Raw genomic sequence first — 19,578 nt, 5'->3', positions numbered from 1 at the left:
AGTAATGAAAATTTCCTACATGATGCTATTGTCACTTTCTATTCAAGAAAGCAAGCTTTACATATTCAGGACCGCACAACACACATTTATGTTTAAATTACGAAACTGCATTAAGACATCGATAAAAATTCTAGTGCAGTAACAGCCAAAACAAAACTTTCTATCCATAAATTAACCAAAATCAAATATCTTTTAATTTCTGTTTATTTTGCTGCTTGTGTAATTAACATTAATGAGCGTGAAGGTACAGATTTATCCGTGGTACACATTGCAACTGGTATAACGAGAACGGCTTAGAATTTTAAATGAGTGAACCTGTTGTATTGGGCTCATACTGTAGGTCGGTCTGTACTTGATGACCAAGGTAAAGTGTACTTAATACATACTGCTAATTATTATAATTGTGATAATTTTCATCATCTTATACTCGTCAGTAGGATTTAATTTAATTTGCTTGGCCTTGTATCTTTTACTATCTGCCATGCCATACAGTTTTCTTCTACATATGTTTGCGGTGTCAACGAATCATCCTTCACTTTTATCAAAGAGTTGAAGTAAGTACATGATCATATTATGTAGGAGATTATAATGTATTATGAAATTTACCAGTGCTTCCTTTTCAGCTAGTAGTGGGTCTTTTGGCGTTGTTTTCTTGTTATTTCGATAGTAAGGATTTGGAGGTCCCACGGGTCTGAAAAGTAAATAGACAAAATTAATCAATGACCTCTATGAATGAAGAGCTATCGCGATTGGTATCCCATGTCGTCATCACCTGTCCTCCCAATTATATTGGTTTCTGCTTTCAGTTTATCCAGATTGTTATCACTTAAAACATAATAGATGGACTCAAATAATTGTCTGTTTAGTTCTTCCACTTTATTATTGTAACTTTCATTATTACCATAAACATATTCATCTTCAACCTACATCGCAACATGTGGGAGGGTTTTACCTTCTTCACGTTTTATTGTTATTGCCCTTTTTGAGTTAAGTAGGTTTATGTGGCTTTGTAAGCTATGAGTCATAATTTTGTATAATACAAAGATAGGAAAACTGTTTTGTTTAGTGGTTTAATTTGACTTTTAGAAAGTTTACTTAGCTGTAATTACTGGGACCTTTAAGGAACACTATTACTTTTAAATGACTCAGTTAATTCGTTTATAAAAAAGTTTATAATTAGACGATTAGTTTGTCTACTGATCCTGCAAGATTTAGTAGCCATTCAAAAAAGGTTGTATATTGAAGTTGGATTCGCCAAACTAAGAACCGTTTATAATCAGGCAGACTTTGAGAGAAACCGATATGCAAAAGGTAACTTGTGTCAAATAGACATAATGCTCATGGTAAGATTTTCTGTATAAACAATATAATCATATCTAACCTTCCAGTATTAGTGGCTGCTATCCTTTGTGGTACATTAGCTGATGCTGCTGCAGTTTGGGCGACATTATTACTTGCTGCGTATTCACCTACGTTCATTGCTGGTCCTATAATATTTAGCAAAGTTAGAAACTTATCCAAAATATGACTGTCTTCAGAAAAGATTACAGACGTTACCATATGCATTATTGAAGTTTAAATATTTATTTCTGTATATTCTAGCCGTTTCGTAGTTTTAAGTTTATTCTGCACTTAAGTTTATTCTAAAAGGTTTTCTCGGAAACGTCTTATCGCATCTCGAACTCTAATAAATATGTATTATATGCTTAGCTAAAAGGGTTAGGTGCTTAGGAAAATGTTAGAGTGTTAATATTGACTTTGCACGATCTAAAAGAATCATTTTAAAAGTTACTGATAGTCCTCTCAGACGTGAGTTATTAACTAGATACGTTGACAGAAAATAACATTACTCTCTGTAAAATATTTTCTGGTAATAAATCTGATAATACTGAAGATTTAAATAAGCCCATTGTTTCTATACCTGGAGGCATCCCCAATCCCCAAGCGTTGATATCATTAGCGTCGCCCAGAGTCGGCTTGAAGTTCGATATTGCGTTGCGGTGGATATCTCCTATAATATATCTGTGGAATATAATAAAAATTAGAAACATATGTATAATTGCCCATAAAGCTAGAATACAGGAAAACGTGTTTTAAAAGTTGGCCCTCAAAACACTGAGCTTAGAAGCTGTAATGTCATTTTCACTTACTTATAGGTACATATATTTGATGGATGATATAAATGGTATGGTTATAATTGCCCTCACTTAATAACTAGACTAGTGAGTCGATAATGGGAGAAACTTCGTACCGACTTGAGGTTCATCAATATGTTTTCAAAAAATAACTTTCATCTATGGTTAGTGATATACCCAAATAAACAACCCATAAAACATTTTGTTCATTTAAATCGCCTCCATTTGTCAAATAAAAGTATCCAAAGGCAAAATAGATTTTACTAAAGCATTTGACAAAGTGAATCAACCGTACATCTTAGTACTTACTCAGTGCCTAGTGGTGCTCCGGAGAGAGGCCAGTTTTCGTTATCATAGCTATCTGATGATGGAGGTGGACCCTGGCTGTGAGGTCGTACCACCACGGTCGAGGAGTGAGGGGAATGAGCTCCGTAGGCTGCCTGGTGTGGGTGATGAGGATTCTGGAATGGAAAGTGGTGATTTAGAACAATATCTATATTGCCTGCCGTATATTCTTTTCCTTCTTGTCTCAAGCTATCCTAAGGTTGTCTGAAAGAGATCGATCTTAACGATAAGACCGCACATTATGTCACCTACTTCAACTAGATCTCAGATCAAAAATGTAGAATTAGTGTACCTAATAAAGTATATGTCTATCTATCTATTGGAAGCTCATTGTAGTGTCAGGAGGATAATGATGGATTACCACACTACATGTCCTTTTGTTTACATTACCCGTTTGATACATAGACGAGCTGTAACTTATCTAAAAAGAGGTTCATTTTAAGTCCAAAATATTGAGTAACTTTACTAAGGAAAAAAAAACATGGTCCGTGTTTATATTTTTCGATCATTATCATCAAAAGGCCCGAAGCTTGTCAAATTACCCATACTCAACAAAACCAGACCAATTTGATGTAATCTATCTTAATTTCCTATTGCCTTTTGATGTGTGTTTTCAAAACTAATTAAAGCAAGGAGAAAGTTACAAGTTTGTCTAAAAATAAATGCTGTTTTACTTCTAATTTATTTGATACGTCAGTAATTTGTTCACTAAAGAGTTGCGTGACATCATTATGTTGGATTTGTTGAAATTACTCCATAATAGTAGGTAATAGTTTACAAACTTGTTCGTAAATCAAAATGATGACTCTCTTAGCGTGATCATATGTTATGATTAAAAGCTTAATAGTGTGGTTATAACTACTATTTATATAGAGGGAGTTAGACGGCTGTATGTGCATATGCGAGGTTGATTTTGAACACATCGTTTTGTATTAGATTTAAAGTTTGACAAATGTAGATTTGTTTCAATATAGTCTTTATTATTGACGTGTATTAATAAACCAACTGAAATGAAATAAATCAGTTGAATATGTTCACATATTTTTTTAAAAGTGCTGCCTAAATTCATAAAAAACTATCTTTAGTCCAGTGCATTGACATTAAAGTCACTACTGCATTATTTCGCATGAAATATGGGAATATACTCATAATTAGTGTTATCGTGAAAACGAATGACGATCTGCACGCAATATATGATTGTTATTATAAAAAATATGATGATGACACGAACTTATGAAACGCGGTGGAGAATCTAATGCATTTGAATTTGATTTCTGACACGAAGTGTTCATGTAATGCTTAATGACTGCTAAATTATAACTACTGTAAAGATGGACATAAATTCTAGGAATTTCATTAATGTAAAGTTTATAAATAGCGAAAACTGTTTCCTGCTAAAACAGGCGTAGTTAAGTAGAAGTGGCGAATGGCCAAAAAATAGTAATTCTGACAATAAAAAGACCCTAATGACAAAAAAAAAATACTTGGACTAATAATAGGAAAATTAAAAATAGAACAGAAATTAAAATCAATATAAACAAATCCAAACCTTATGATGATGAGTAATCAAGTGATGGTGATGATGGTACTTCGTAGTGTGGTAATTCTGATGGTACCAAGAGCAGAGTTTGAAGATATGGCTTAATGCTGGGAAGAGGAATAGTAGAAGCTTGAGGAACATCTTCTTGGCAGTCGTCACACCCATGATGAGAGGCAACACGAAGACTAACTTGAGTGCTATCAACTTTATGACTAAGATTATTGCTATGGCCGCTGTTATTAGTTTTTTCTTAATGTATTTTTCTGGAACAAAAGAAATTATTTTAGTTAGTTGATCTTACATAGTGACAATGGTGAGTAAATACTATTGAGTCTTAAATCTGCTGCTGGAACTTTGTATTCTGAGCGTGTCGATCGAGCTTATCAATAGACTGGTTATTGTAGTGTTTATGAATAGTTTCCTGATAATTTATAAATAGCAGCCTTAGGGTCTAAGATCACCCCATAGATAAACAAAATTTTCTAAATTTCGATATGCAATACTTCAGTTATACGTTTTTACAGATACACCACTTCTAAAACATTTTAAATAAAATTCAACGTGTTGTACTCACTTATCTTCTTAAAAAACAGCCTCCCCTCTCCGTTCCTCTCCTGCACCTCGACCTTAGGCTCCAACTCTATATGCACCAGCGCGCCAGTCTTCGTCAGCGCCCTGGGAGACACCCTCAGGGTCGCTCCTTGGAAGAACGTGTCTGGCAACGTCAGCTTCATGTCATGTGTCACTAGGAATTTGACACTCTTGTCGTAGAGAGCGTCTGTTATCTCTTCGAAGGGTGATTCTGCAACAATTGGTGAGAATATTAATGGTGATGATAAAAATTGTACAGCGAGACGGTTCAAATAAGAGTGCCCTAAATCTGATAGTAATATAATTACTTGGTTGTAATGTCCAGTGAGATTACTGCTCTATTGTTATACTTCTTTGGGTGGTATGACAGATTATTCACAATTTTAGGAAGAACTACGAATTTTAGGAAGTGCAGACAACGATTTAACTTCTTAGCTAACAAGAAACTCATAAGTTCGCTGACCACTAACCACATGCAATTAATGCACAAGCAAAGGTATGCTCATTACCGTGAGAAAAACTAAAATTGTAACGACCATAAAAATACCGGCTTTTTCATCACATAGTTCACCGTTCACACATTATGTCACAGAAAGCAACCTTAACAATTGCACAAGGTTACAAGACAATGGGTGGAAAACAAAATTTCATAATATCTTCTCATACATTTCTCATTCAATCAAACTCTTCCTCGTCTCGACTATAATCGTCATATGTTTCCCAACATTATGATACAATATCAATTTCTCTATTCGATTTAATTGCTCCTATATTGTGTGTATCGATACTTTCTTCCGAAATTTTCCACGGTCTAGTTTATCGTTGATTAAGGACTGCATTAACATTATTATTTAAAATCGATTTAAGCAGTCTGTAGTTTTTATCATTTGCTCTGATCTTGTTGATATCCTGTCCTTTTATAATAGACTTATCATTAAGTACATAAACGTTTGCTTCAGACTTTACTCGAGTCTTACGCATTAAGTTTAATGGTAGTTTCAGAGGCAATCGATAAATGATGATAGTTTTCCTTGGTAGATTTTAAAGAGGACAGACATCTCATTTCTATTTCTATATTCATGCCTATTTTATTGTCGGCTTCGATTCCAAATGCCTGCTTTCGAACCAATGTTGTTTCTGAAGTAAACACGTTTTTAGCACCAAACGGAAAATGCAAAGTCATGGCTTGTTTACCGCCTATCATAATGCTAACACAACTGACATCAATTTGTTAAATCTACATAACTTTCATGCTTTTTACATTTCTTTTGAGTAAAAGACAAAAGGGGGACTTGCAAGAAGGTACTGATGGCATGGGTAGCATAGGTACATTTTTTTTCTGTCATTATTAATCCTTGAGTTATTATATTCCAAGAGTTGTTATTATAGCCAGATTCCATCAAAAATGTGTATTCCGCCATTTTGCGGACATTAAAAAATGTTTGTTAGCGTCACAGTCTCGTCCTCTCGCCTTTTTGTGACGAACCTTAATATAATTTTCTCTTTTAGCCTTTTAGCATTCGAAATACCACGTGCCTGCCGCTACTACTAGCCTATTATACATGCCTATGTCGTAGATTTTCTCAAAGATGAATCATATTTACTCGATGAAACAGCTTCTACGGAAAAATGTGCACAAGCTCTAACTATCTGTCGCTTATGTAGGTAATTGCAGTTACGCATAATAAATTGGCCACGATGTAGTATGATTGGACTTTTAATAGCATGTCATTTGTTTGCGTGAGTTTCGGCTTTTTATTAGTCGTGTTTAGGTTTGAGTTATTGTAATTTCTGCGAATTTATTGTGATTTGTTTAATTTTAATCCAAAAATGTATTATGTTGTGGGAGTATACTTATTTACGTACTTGTGTTGGTTTCTTGAATTTTAGTTATTCTTTATTAGCAGTAAATAAATAATAACTAAATAATAAGTATTAATTTTGTTCTAAAGCTCTCCATTACTGCAAGATTTTGATTTTTCTTAGATCTTATAAATGCTAGAATATGAAAGCTAAAAGCAAGCATGAAATTAATGCCATATTAGATACTAGCCGTTTCATACGGTTTTAATCGCGTGCCATCTTCCCGTACCACTACAAAATATCAATTTTTAAAATCGGCTCGGAAAAAATGTAACCGTACCATGTTTTACAAAAAAAAAAAAAAAAGGTAAACTTTTTCCTTTTTATAAATATTACTTTAGAGATTGACTCCTTAATAAATCTTTATTAAACGATAGACACCATTGACTTAGCGTATGTATAAAATGCAAACGGAAGACACTCTTAGCAAAACTGCTTCCCCAACAATAACCAAATAACTATCAACCTGCTTACTCAAATGAGGCCTACTCTAGCAAGTGCACACAATTTCCACGTTTCATCTGTAACCGCAGCATCCCAGTTGGTTCACAGACGCTTGAAGCCGCGACAAGTGCTGTCCCTTTGTGGTTAGCCGCGGCACAAGTGCTATGGTCCATGAGCTACTGACCCACTCAGAATTATACCTTTGTATAAAAAACTGACTCGTACTGGACTGGCTTTTTTGCTTTAAAACGAGAAATATTACGTTTGTTATACGGGGGCCCCCTTAAATAAGGACTTTATCCTATTTTTCAGTGTAATTTGTTGTTACAGCGGCAATAAAAATATATCCTCGGTGAAAATTTGATCTGTCTAGCTAGGGCTGCCATCCGTCCGGGTTTCCCCGGATTTGTCCTCGTTTGGAGGCCGTCCGGGGGCCGTCCGGGCGGGGTTTCAAGAAGTGTCCGGGGAAAACCCGGACACTTTTCATGTAAGGAAGCACCTCATTGGATTTAAGTATGTGTTAATAGTAAATGGATTACAAATTAGGTATTATTTTGTTTAAAAAAATCGTACTCCTTCGGGAAAAAAATTCGATTTACGCCAAATGTCCGGGTTTTTTTAATGTTTGTCCGGGTTTGGTGAAATTCGAGATGGCAGCCCTATGTCTAGCTATGTGGTAGACGGACGGACAGCGAAGTCTTAGTAATTAAGTCCTGTTTTACCCTTTGGGTACGGCCTGTTCAAAAATGTTCTTGAAATAAAGACAGAAAACGATATCCTGTAGTGTACTGTAGTGCACGAAACGTAGTTTGGACACTCCAAGAACACTTTTCAAGTCTTATATTATTTAATGCGAAAGTAACCGTTTGTCTGTTTTTTAATTTAAAAAAATATTTTTGCTTCTTGCCTCAGTCGCCCTTTGTTTTGTGGTGTTTATTTGGAAACTGTCTCCAACGAGTTGTGTACTTCGTTAAGTAAGTTCAAAAAAGGCAGGTCATTAACCCCACTGTTTTTGTTAGTTTTGAAAAGGTAATTAGCCAAATACAAAGAATGGACTTACTTGTCACAAGCCTCGCATTAATTATTGCACCATTTTCTTTTTCCTATCTTTGACATATATGGTAATTAGTAAGTTGGACCAATGCGTTAACTAAGTGAAAGTATTGGAAATTTCCATTCTGAATAATCTGTATACTAACTATGTTTAAGGAAAATTATTTGGTAGTTACCTGCTTATTATAATCAACTACTGACTTAACTACCTTTTGCTCTAGGCATGTGGTAACATTAATTATCTTCTGCCTTAAAGGTTTTGTTTTACATTTAACTTTCCGGTTAGTAATTACACATTCTCTAATGGGAATTTAATTTTGACAAATTCTGAGCAGTATCTAGAGACCAAATGTATAGAATCGAACTGTTCTGCCTTTCAGGTAAGGCTCAAATTCTTATAGAAGAACTTTTTTACTACTTGTAACTTTAGAATCCAAAGAAAATAGAAAGCTGAATTTTTTTTTAAACTCTAGTATCGCCTCTCGAAGAATCAATGATAAATGTCTATTAACTTAACTACAACAATATGTTAGTAAGTATAACTAACTATTATACTTCATTATATTGTTAGCAAGCACACCAAACAATTCATAATGTAAAAATAATATTATACTACCGCTTTTCCTAACAGATAGAAATTGTAGCACCTAAAAAGACCATTAGAGCATTCCTAACTTTTTTCTACCACCTCGGCTCATGCCACCGCCGTAACTACCTTACGGAACCAAATTACGCAATCAAATGTAATCCTTATTTCATACACAATAAGAATTATATCGACTGCAAATAGATAGCCGTTGGACACGATGAAACGCCTAAAGGAAGTGTCAAGCAAAACTATACTTTATTGTGTAAGGAATAAGAGTGAGGTATTCGTTTGTATTTATAAGTCTATTTTGCTTTCACTGTGGAATGCAAAATGCTTTCGAAATCACGTTTGCGATGAATTAATTCACAGATGGTCGAAGGAAAAAAATGAAAGTGGTAACTTGTGAAGAAAATTGTGATAATTTGATTACAGTTTTGGTGATAATGAGAATGGTACTTTGTTTTAAAAAAGATGATGTAATAGTAAAGTAGGTCACAGTACGTCCGGGGCTGCGGGATTGTTCGAAGGAGTTACCGCTGCCCTGGTACATAAAGGGCTTAAGAAGGAACATGGTGGGTTTTAGTCAGTTAAAATCTCATCATCATTGTCATACAATTGTCATCATTGTATTTATAATTCAAATAAAGAATTATTATTATTACTTCGTGGTGGTTCGTTTGATGATTTCTGACAAATAAATATTGTTACAGTATACTTTATGTGGACAGCAGAATTGACAAAGAAAGGTAAGAAAGTTGAAAATTATTACCAAGAATTTATCTTTAGAGATAAATTTTAATGACCTTGTGATAAAATCTTTAGGAATACAAAAATAACTCAGGTGAATGAACTATAATTACCTACGGCCTGCATAATCATTGCAAATAATTAAAATACGAAAGTGTTAAAAGTTTTTTACTTTTACTGTAAAACTAGTAGGTAAAGATTACTTCTATAAATTTTAAAAAACTGGGAAGGAATGAAAGGAGATATTATCTACATTTCAATTAGAGAAGTCGATATTAGAAAATTCGGTGATAATCCTTCTAATATAGAAGAAGAAAGGAATGATTTGATAACTGCTAAGTTTCTACATAATCCCAAAAAGTTTCCAAAATGTCGAGTTCAGAATGCTATATAACTTTATAAAACGAATTCTCGTGACCTTGAATTTGATCCAAATGTGCAGTTTGTAGTTCCAAAAACCATATTTCCATGGTCGGTGGCACATGACTTGCGTATGGGCAGCCCCCATAACCACATACTTTGTCAGATTTGACACACAATGGGTAATTGCTCGTTTGTTTTTATTAAAGACATGCTTTTATTATGTTGTATTGTTATTATTTATAATAGTTGTGTTCTTTATTTTGATATTAAGTTGTGATCTTAGTGGAGATTTTAACACTTATAAGCAATAGTTTTTCATAGGAGAATTTAATCCAGAATTAATTCATTTTTATCTTCATTGCCATCATTATTTCCAATACTTCACAAATTAGAAACAGGTTGCAATGAAATCGCTCTTCAATCATATTTAGATTTTCTCATTGATATTATTAGGTATATTGTCATTTAACTATATTATATCAATTGCATATTCATACATCCCTTCATGTTTATTCGTCAAACCTCTTTATCATTTGCATTAAATATTTTATTTATTTATCTACAACTTCTCGTCTCATATTTTTCTTTATTCATTTATTCCTCACATATTTAGCACTAACTAATTAGTATTACAGATTAAAGTGAAGGCTAGTCACTTCACTTCAAGTTCAAGTTGGTCTTTAAGCAATGTCATTGACACCGGCTCAAGTTAGACGGAAACAGAAAGTTCACAGATCTGAGATGATTTTACACTTTGCTTAGAAAATATTGCTTCGAGGAGTGTGAATAGAGAGTTATTTGCTTTGCCTGATTCGTGCGTTGCTTGCATTTTGTCAATATATTTTTTTTTTGTTTATAAAGCTTATTATTTTAAGTTTCTTTACACCTTGATATGAAATACTCGTACAATGCAGACAATCAGTTCTAGCTAATCAAAAACTGGAGTCCAACTCATTGAATCATCTTCGCCTTATGCCTTGTCGCGTGGTGACATAGAAGATGATAGATAAATCTGTCAAGAGTAGAGATGTAATAAGATGTATTAAGACATAATTTATTGCAAATCCTTCTTGGAAACTTTACATAAAATAATGCATAGTCAAGAAATGTTGTCCAAGGTCAACAAGCACACACGCTGACACAGAAACACAAGATTTACTAATCACATTAAATAAAACATTGTCTTAATACCGTAACGAAAGTCCCACCCAACCAGTCTAACATCTAGAACATTATCTTCACAACCATAGCTCAACTTAGACTGGATGTTGACACAATATCGCGACAAGAATGGCTCATTGTTTGAATAAGCAAATGCGTTTTCACCGCCAATGTGGATTTCCTCAAGTCTCAATGATGTCTACAATATGTCTGTAGGTTACTTAGAGAAATCATTATTTATGTTTGTATCGTCAGCCTGTTTTTCTTTGTTTATTGGCACATTATGTTCGAACGTGGTTACAATTACTGATTATATAATGTCCAACTGATTTTCTTTCTACCAATTGTGCCCACCCTGCGAGACTTCTTCATGCACTCCGATAAGAACTGTATTTTCCCAAGATTCAAGTTCAGGAATTCCCACAAATGCGTTAATGTGTTAAACTATGTATTTTACTCTTAATTTACTCTTAATAACATTAGTAAGGACATCATAATGGACACTTGAATGAGTATTTTCTTCAATAAGTTCTGAGCCTTCATTAATCATCGTGAATCACCCGTCAATCATAATCTCTAATGTCATCGGTGTTATTATAATATTAAAAGTTGGTCGCGTCCTCTTAAGCAAAGGTGCATCCTGCTTCATCACTATTAAGTGTGTTTATTATTTACCAGAATTATCAAAGTGTGATTTGAATTCTCATGCAAACTGTCATCATCATCTTCCTGCCCTTATCCCAGGGTTTTGCTCTTAATCCTATCTTTTATCACTTTCTTATGACTAACTGACTGAATGATTTTTCACCATTCAAAAATTTCTAAGTCTATTTCGTAAAGATCATTAATATTCTTATCTGAATAAATTCAAGCGTTGTAATTTGCAATCCTGTCAGACAGAATTATTTAAGGATTTATAATTTTAGTAACTTAAGATTATCTCACGTAAAAGTTTAAGTTGAATTAAAGTTAATTTATGACAGAAACTTGTTGCTGATTATGCAGCTGTCATAATAAATTTTAAAGATAACTCCTGTTTTAAAAATAAACTGCACTAAATTATACCTCATTTTCCTCAGTTAGAAATTATTTTTTGCATTGATGGAATAATCTGTTTATGACTAATGTTTGTCTAGACAGTCTTTATTTACATTTGAAATTACTACTCCTAGGTAATATACATCAAATTAGTAATTCTTAGAAGATAGTCAGCATTTGCATTGCTTATTATCCTTTCAATTATCAAGTATTCATGTCATTCAGAAACCTCATAGTCTAAGTTATTATTAGACAATCATGTTCTAAACTGTCCCTTAGGATTACACCACATTTGGTTACTAATTTCATTTATGGTACTCTCTCTCCTTCGATTCGAAATTTACTTTTAAAGATACATATTGTGACACACTTACCAGGTTCAGTATCCTCGATTTCGTTTTCTTCTTCCAAGTACCTCCCTTTATCATCATCCTTGTTACCAGTGAGGTAGATAGTATTAGCTTCTTTACTATATTTGTTAATGTCGACACTATTTTTCTTGAAACACACACCACTAGTCACTTCCACATCACCGTTCATACCCAGTCTATCATCTAGGTATGAATAAACATTTTTCTGCAAACAACTCACTGTAGGCTTAGCCGTACACTTATTCAAAATATTGTCCCACAGTACATTACCAGTTCTAAAAGTACCATTTTGATAAACGTCACTAAAGTACCTTCCAGATAAATTTTCTATAATTTTCATTCGTTTCGAAAAATCGTCATTGTCACTGCACTGAATGTGTTTAACACTAAGTAATATTATAACTAGAAACTTTGCTATAGTATTGATTCCCATCTTGTGTTTAATCTTCTCTTCATAGCGTTCAGGCATTTTCAGATCATTACTGTTTTCTGTCTGTTTGTCACTAACGGGTTTATTTCGCGTACATGTTTGATCTGCTGGTACACCGGAGTTCGTCTACGCAAAGTGATTCCATTCTTCTAAAGTTTCGGGGATAGTAATTGTCGAAAGTTTCCCCATCAGTGTCTTGTTGACAGGTTAGAGAATAATCTGATTTGTTGATCTGCGTTTATCTCGTGCTCTATCTGTAACAGCAGAAGTGATATGAGTTGACGGTGTGTGACTGAAATGTGGATTTTTATAATGGATGGGGTATTATTTGGTTTGAACTTTACAAGTGATTAAATTGAATTATCTCTATCTTTACTATAGTCATAAAAGTGAAAGATTTTGTTTGATAGGAAAAAACCTGAAATTACTGATCCAAAAATAACTAACAGTGGTAGAAAGCTATTTTGTGGTCCGAAGGTAGTTAAGTATAAAGCAATTGTACATCAATTAATCTTCATCAAAACATAGATTGAGATTACTTAAATTGATTTGATACTTGGAATTATTTTATTTCTTGAACATGTTAATAATATTAATGTATGCAAGTCAAGTGTTACTCAAGATTTGTATCATATCAAGTTAAAATTTCGTACTTTAAATTCACACAACATTTTGGAAAGCTGTTTCTCTGTATTAGTACTCAAGAGAAAGTTTGAAGTCTTCGGGAATATATGATTTTGTTCATCCCATTAAATTGGTCATGGCTTGTTAAGTAAGAGATGTATTGTTTTTGACACTAATAATGTTACGATGGTTTCATGGTTTCTATAATATTATGGTTATCAAGTCATTGAAGCGACTAATAATATGTGCTTTGAGTTATGTAGTATTGTAATGAGCTGAACAAAAAAAACAGCGTTTGTAAATTATCCAACTTGAGTATGGTTTCTCTTCCTAGGTCAAAAACCTAGACTGTCGTAATGAATCACAAAACGTATATTTTTTATTTGTACTAGAAAACCAGAAAGCATGTCAATTTCAAAACTGACCATACTCAAGAAAATAATGCAAATTAAAACTTAAATAGACTCACAATAAGAACAATCTTTGCTGATATTACAAAAAAGAAAGCGGTGACGAAAGCTTTATTGATTGATATTAATGAAATATGGCAAAAAAATAGACTAAAATTTAAGACTGGACATATGAAAGCTAAGAATAAGAGGAAATGTAGAAAAGCTTGCAGGGATAGTAAACAGAGTTCATATAAACGAAAAAAACTAAATAAATGACGCCACATGTGACGTAGAAGAACTTCAAGAAACTATATTAGCACTAGAAGGTCACTAGTACATTGATAAAACGATGTCCGGTACGTAATTTGATATCCCTTTAGCTCTAAACTAGAATTACTAGTTCCTACAAGGTATTGAAACAGGCTGAGAGGAATGAGACTTCTGTCCATAAAAGTAAGGTACAAGACCCATGACGATGTTTGTGTGGATGCGGCATTTTTATGACTGCCGTTTTCCTTATACTCTCATCAAACATGCTTGCTTATATAATAATATTATTATAATAATTGAACCCGAATCTACTATGGCCATCATGAGATGATGATGATGATGATTTTGGTGTAAATTAATGCAAACCATGAGATCGAACTATACATACCTAGGTCAAATAGATTTGATGATAAATTGATGATTCATCATCTTAAACAGCAAACTAAACCTAAGAGAGACAACACATTTTAGAAGTCTATAACGATTTACAACAAGCCAAAGGCTAAGAAATCTCTGAATCTCTGTAGCGGTCATTCGCTAACTGGACATGCTTATCCAGTAATTTGCACGCGTGTTGAAACAAATTACATAGCATTACCACGATGATTTGATTAGCTTCGTAGATTATAATGAAAATGTATTTTAGATTCAGATTATTGTCTCACGCCAATTTGTGTTTTTTTCTTGTACTCGTACTCTTATACCTTGAATGCCGCGTTGGTCTAGTAATCAGATATTGCAACTATATTATAAAATTGGTGATTGATACACCCATGCATCAGAAATCACGTAATCAAGATAGCTGTCAGATTTTTGTCTTATTGGGCTTTGAGACTGCGCCTGTGTCAAGCACTACAATGTTATTATGTCCTGCTAACTAAACTCCTTAGAGAGAATAGCCGCCGAGGCACGAATCGGGCTGGACGGCAATATTAATATTATAGTTCTCATGACAGAAACTTTGTCATTTCTGGTCCATATAAGAAAGGTGATGGTGAAGTAATGGTTAGCCACACCATTGTTATCAAAGAGACTGGAACAGACAAGTGGAAACCACACTTTTAAAACCACGTGTATTCCAGCTGATACCACTAATCTAATTACTTTAGTAAAACAATAATTAGACCAGAAACTAATGAAAATGCAATTAATTTTACCGTAGGTTCTTCAACACATTCCGTCATAGGAAAAAGTATGGCTTTTTCTTTGTTTGTTCCATAACTGTTTATAATTATCATCATGTTTATTCATAGTTTAAACTAGATAAGAGCTGCTGTAATGTAAAAAATCTTTTGAAGAACATTATCAGTTACCAATGTTTTGGATCATTGAATTATGTAATTAGTTGATCATCAAACAGTACTCATGTCGGGGTATTTTGACTGCTGCTGCATTTAATTTTCGATCATTAATTTCCTCTCCAAGTAAAAATATCTTACCAGATCTCCCTATTGCTTAATAAGCAAATAACTTACACATCAAAGCTCCACTTGATCTACTATTTAATCGTCATTAAACTCCTGATCTACAACTGCATCATAATTATAATTCTTGTCTTGCAACACTGTTGGGCAATCTTTAGGCCCGGAACTAGCATTGCCACTCCCAAATTCAAACCACGTATAACCTTCTTGGCTATGAACGTCTTGACTACTAATTAAACCATTGATGTCAAACCAATGGGGGTTTCCACTATCTTATGGTTAAGGTGGAGAAAGTAAAAATTTGTTTGCTATGGAAAAGTTTCGGAAGTTAAAGACTCTAAAGCCAGAATGCAGTTGTGTGCGTGTTTCAGATTCATTGAGGATAAAGTTTGAATAGCTTTTTAATACCTTTTTTGGTAGGATATAATAAAACGTTTAAGGGTTTAAGATGGATGTAGGTACTGATAATAATATAATGCATTGTGTAAGTCAGTGGAAAGTCATGTAAAACAAAAAAAAAATATGAAGACATGCAAACAGTGAGCACTTTTCAGAAACCTTTCAAAAAAGTGAAAACTCATTAATAAAGATTATATCAGTGGCTTATTATTCAAACAAAAATATAACTTTGAAAGTAAACCTAATAATACATCGTAACTTAAAAGATAAAAATCACACAGCTAATGACGCTTACTTAATTTTACAGAGAATTTCGAGAATAATATTGTAAGTTGTATATTATAATAGTATATTCTACTACCATAACAAACCATAGAATATCCATAGCTCCTAGCTTCATACATGCGTGAAGGAAAATTATCTATAAACTGGTTGCCATATGGCCAACAGACACACTTTTAAAAAGAATTGTGCCGGTTCTCCCTTCCGATAAGTATAAGGACATGTTAGTCATATTTTGTAGGATTCATTGTGACATTATAGAACGTCTATAGACCTATAAGTAAGTAATATTTTTGAATTTACAATCTACTGCAGCGTGCGTCAAGCATACTGTGTGTCTTAAGATCAATTTCTTATTTTCAGCAGGTACGATTCTTTCGGATCGGAGAAATTGTAAAAACTTGAATGATAGGCTCAAAATTTCACTCAATCCCCCCAAATATAATATAGGGGGGCAATATTACGATCTTTAATTTAATTTCAGGACAAGTCAATATCAGCTGCTCTAAAATTAAAGTTACTTCAAGTTTACAAGGTAAAATCAAATTAGCACCACAAATCAGAAATTATTCACGGAACAACAGAGCAACAGCGACCAACTCCAACTTATTTCACAGCTGTCATCCGTTCCGCTTTCGACGCGTGCTGTTATACACTGTATGCACTTTAAGCATGTGTGAGAGACCACCCAGCGCGATGTTTGTCATCCCGTGAGACAGCGGGCAGTACTAATTAATAATCCGATCTAACCAGTCGTTCATCCAGTGACTCTCTCATCCAGTGACTCTTTCATCCAGTGACTCTCTCATCCAGTGACTCTCTCATCCAGTGACTCTCTCATCCAGTGACTTTCTCATCCAGTGACTTTATCTTATCCAGTGTATCTCTCATGCAGTGACATTTACCAGTGACGTTTTATGTACTCATTTGTGTTTTACTGCAGAAAATTCTAATATACCTAATATTTGGAAATTGGACCTTTTATTCCAAATCACCTAACTATATAACAAATCTGGTGGCAGCGTAGCGGGATACAAGGTATCCCTGGTTCGTCTCCAAGCATACTTCTCTGATCGTGAAAGTGCTCGTCGTGGCCGTTCCTGCAAAGAAAACCATGTTCCTGTACATTTTCTTCGCGTTCCTGTAAGTAACTATAAAGTGATTTATAAAGTGGTTATAGTGCAAGTGCAAGTGCGTGATCCGAGTGAAACTTCGTGATCCGAGTGAAACTTCCATCACCTCGTTTGAACAACTATTAAATTTCAAAATTATAACATTTACATTATTGTCACTTTTATTACAACATATTATTTAACATAACTTTCTCACAGTTATTATTGTCAATTCTAAGAAGCTTCGTCGCTCATCGCACACCTGCATACCGATACCACATAGCAACTGCTGACACAGAGTTTTGCGAATAACAGACAGCGACTTAGGTGGCCGCCTGTTACACCGTACTATATATTACTCTTTATTAAATAAAATTACCTTCACTTTATTAAATTAAATATTTGCTATAAACATGGCTACAAATCCGCAATTGAAACAAGAAAAGGGTGAAACTATCCAAATAAGTACATTATTTAAATTCATAAAAACTTTTGATGGCTCACGTGACAAATTAAATTCATTCATAAATAATTGTGATAATGCATTTGAATTAGCTACGGCAGAACAAAAAAAAATATTATTCAAATATATCCTTTCTCAACTAGAAGGTAAAGCTGAAACTGCTGTATCTATAAAAGAATACGAATCGTGGGATCAATTGCGTGAGTTTTTAAAGACACAATTTGGCGAAAGGAAGCATTATTCTCATCTTTTAACCGATTTGCAGGAATGTCGTCAACAAACCAGCGAACAAGTTCATCAATTTTCATTGCGCGTTGAAACATGCCTCTCTAAATTATTAACTGAAGTGACCTTATCTAATAAGAAAAAATCAGAACTAGCGGGTCGTACAGCAGCTATGGAAGAACTGGCTCTTCATACTTTCTTACTTGGCCTTAAATCTAACATCTCAAACTTAGTCCGTGGTAAAAACCCTTCTAACCTCAATGAAGCTATAAACTTAGCCATTTCCGAAGAAAAAATATTAAATTCGCTATACAAACGAAATTCTCAAGTATCTAACTATGTCCAAAAACCACACTATACCTTTAGACCTGCTATAAACAATGTAAACACTAAACCTCAATCGCATAGACCTATGGCTCAAAATTATCAAGGGTTGTTCTGTCGCTACTGTAAAGCTCAAGGTCATACTCTTGAAGTCTGTAAAAAACGTGAGTATAACAATAATAGATTTAGGGTTCCACAAACGGCACAGCCAGCCTCAAGTCAAAACTACCCAAAACCGGGACCCGCTCATGTAAATTACATGATCAAAGATCATACTGAATATAATCCCGAAAATCACCCAAACGTAAATGACGAAGATGAAATCAAACACTATAGTCATGACTACTCAAATAATAATGATTTAAACGAATAATGGGCTCACGGAGGTGTCTCGTGAGACCCAAATCACAATTTTCTGCTAGACCCATTAATAACAACGACACCTCCCCTATATCCAAGGACCACAAGGGTAGCCAGCCCCAAATAAGCGTCCAATCTTCTATATCCAAGGACCACAAGGGTAGCCAGCCCCAAATAAGCGTCCAATCTTCTATATCCAAGGACCACAAGGGTAACCAGCCCCAAGCAAGTGTCCTTAATAAAGATAATGTAATATATGAAATATCCTGCAAACCTACTAAAGTATCCTTACCTCATGTTATTGTCCAGACATGTGTTTCCAACAAACCACTTACGTTACTTGTCGATACCGGGTCTTCTGTTTGTCTCATCCGAAAATCTTCCATCCAATCTTATTCTAATCTTACCCTAAAAAACAACATAATTAAATTAAAGGGCATAGATAATACTGAAGATACAGTACCAACCTTAGGCAGTTTTGATCTAAGTCTTATATTTGGGAAAGAGTCAATTTCTTTCAATTTCCATGTTGTTGAAAATATTCATCTTAACTATGACGGTATTATAGGAAATGATTTATTTACCCGTTTTCAATGCTTTATTGATTATAATCAGCAAATACTTCACCTAGAAAATAATAAAATAAAATTAAACTTAACTGACCCTACTTATCATATTCCGGCTCGTTCAGAAATGATTGTAGAATGTACGGTCACGAACCCTGAATTAAAAGAAGGTCTTATCCTAGATCAACATATCAGTGATACTCTTTTTATAGCAAACTGTTTAGTTAAAGTTAAAGAAAACAATAGGATAAACCTCACAATTTTGAACGCTTCTGAGGAACCTATTACGCTGAAGTCGAATCTTCAACTTACCTTACACCCCGTCGATCACGACCCTTTCCAACCAAATAATTCAAATAAATCTTGCTTGAATAGAACTCAAGAAGTTCTCAAACTCCTCCGCGTCTCCCACCTAAATTCTGAAGAAGTTGAAGCCCTTTATGAAGTATGTTCAAGATATTCCGATA

General features: G+C 34.0%; 1 protein-coding gene across 1 annotated transcript in view; it reads right to left on the bottom strand.

The window, feature by feature from the left end:
- LOC124641891 overlaps window positions 1-19,578 on the bottom strand; it is a 39,921-nt gene that overhangs the window by 4,640 nt on the left and 15,703 nt on the right. The window contains exons 2-8 of the mRNA XM_047180144.1: window positions 12,244-12,924; window positions 4,595-4,822; window positions 4,030-4,283; window positions 2,445-2,596; window positions 1,922-2,022; window positions 1,382-1,487; window positions 607-691 (exon numbers count right to left, since the gene is read on the bottom strand). Coding sequence (XP_047036100.1) covers window positions 607-691; window positions 1,382-1,487; window positions 1,922-2,022; window positions 2,445-2,596; window positions 4,030-4,283; window positions 4,595-4,822; window positions 12,244-12,709 — 1,392 coding nt within the window. The 5' untranslated portion in view covers window positions 12,710-12,924. The remainder of the gene's footprint in view (window positions 1-606; window positions 692-1,381; window positions 1,488-1,921; window positions 2,023-2,444; window positions 2,597-4,029; window positions 4,284-4,594; window positions 4,823-12,243; window positions 12,925-19,578) is intronic.

This window comes from Helicoverpa zea, chromosome 23 (genome assembly GCF_022581195.2).
Source record: "Helicoverpa zea isolate HzStark_Cry1AcR chromosome 23, ilHelZeax1.1, whole genome shotgun sequence".
Taxonomy (NCBI): Eukaryota; Metazoa; Arthropoda; class Insecta; order Lepidoptera; family Noctuidae; genus Helicoverpa; species Helicoverpa zea.
This window is presented reverse-complemented; position numbering and strand designations above follow the sequence as displayed.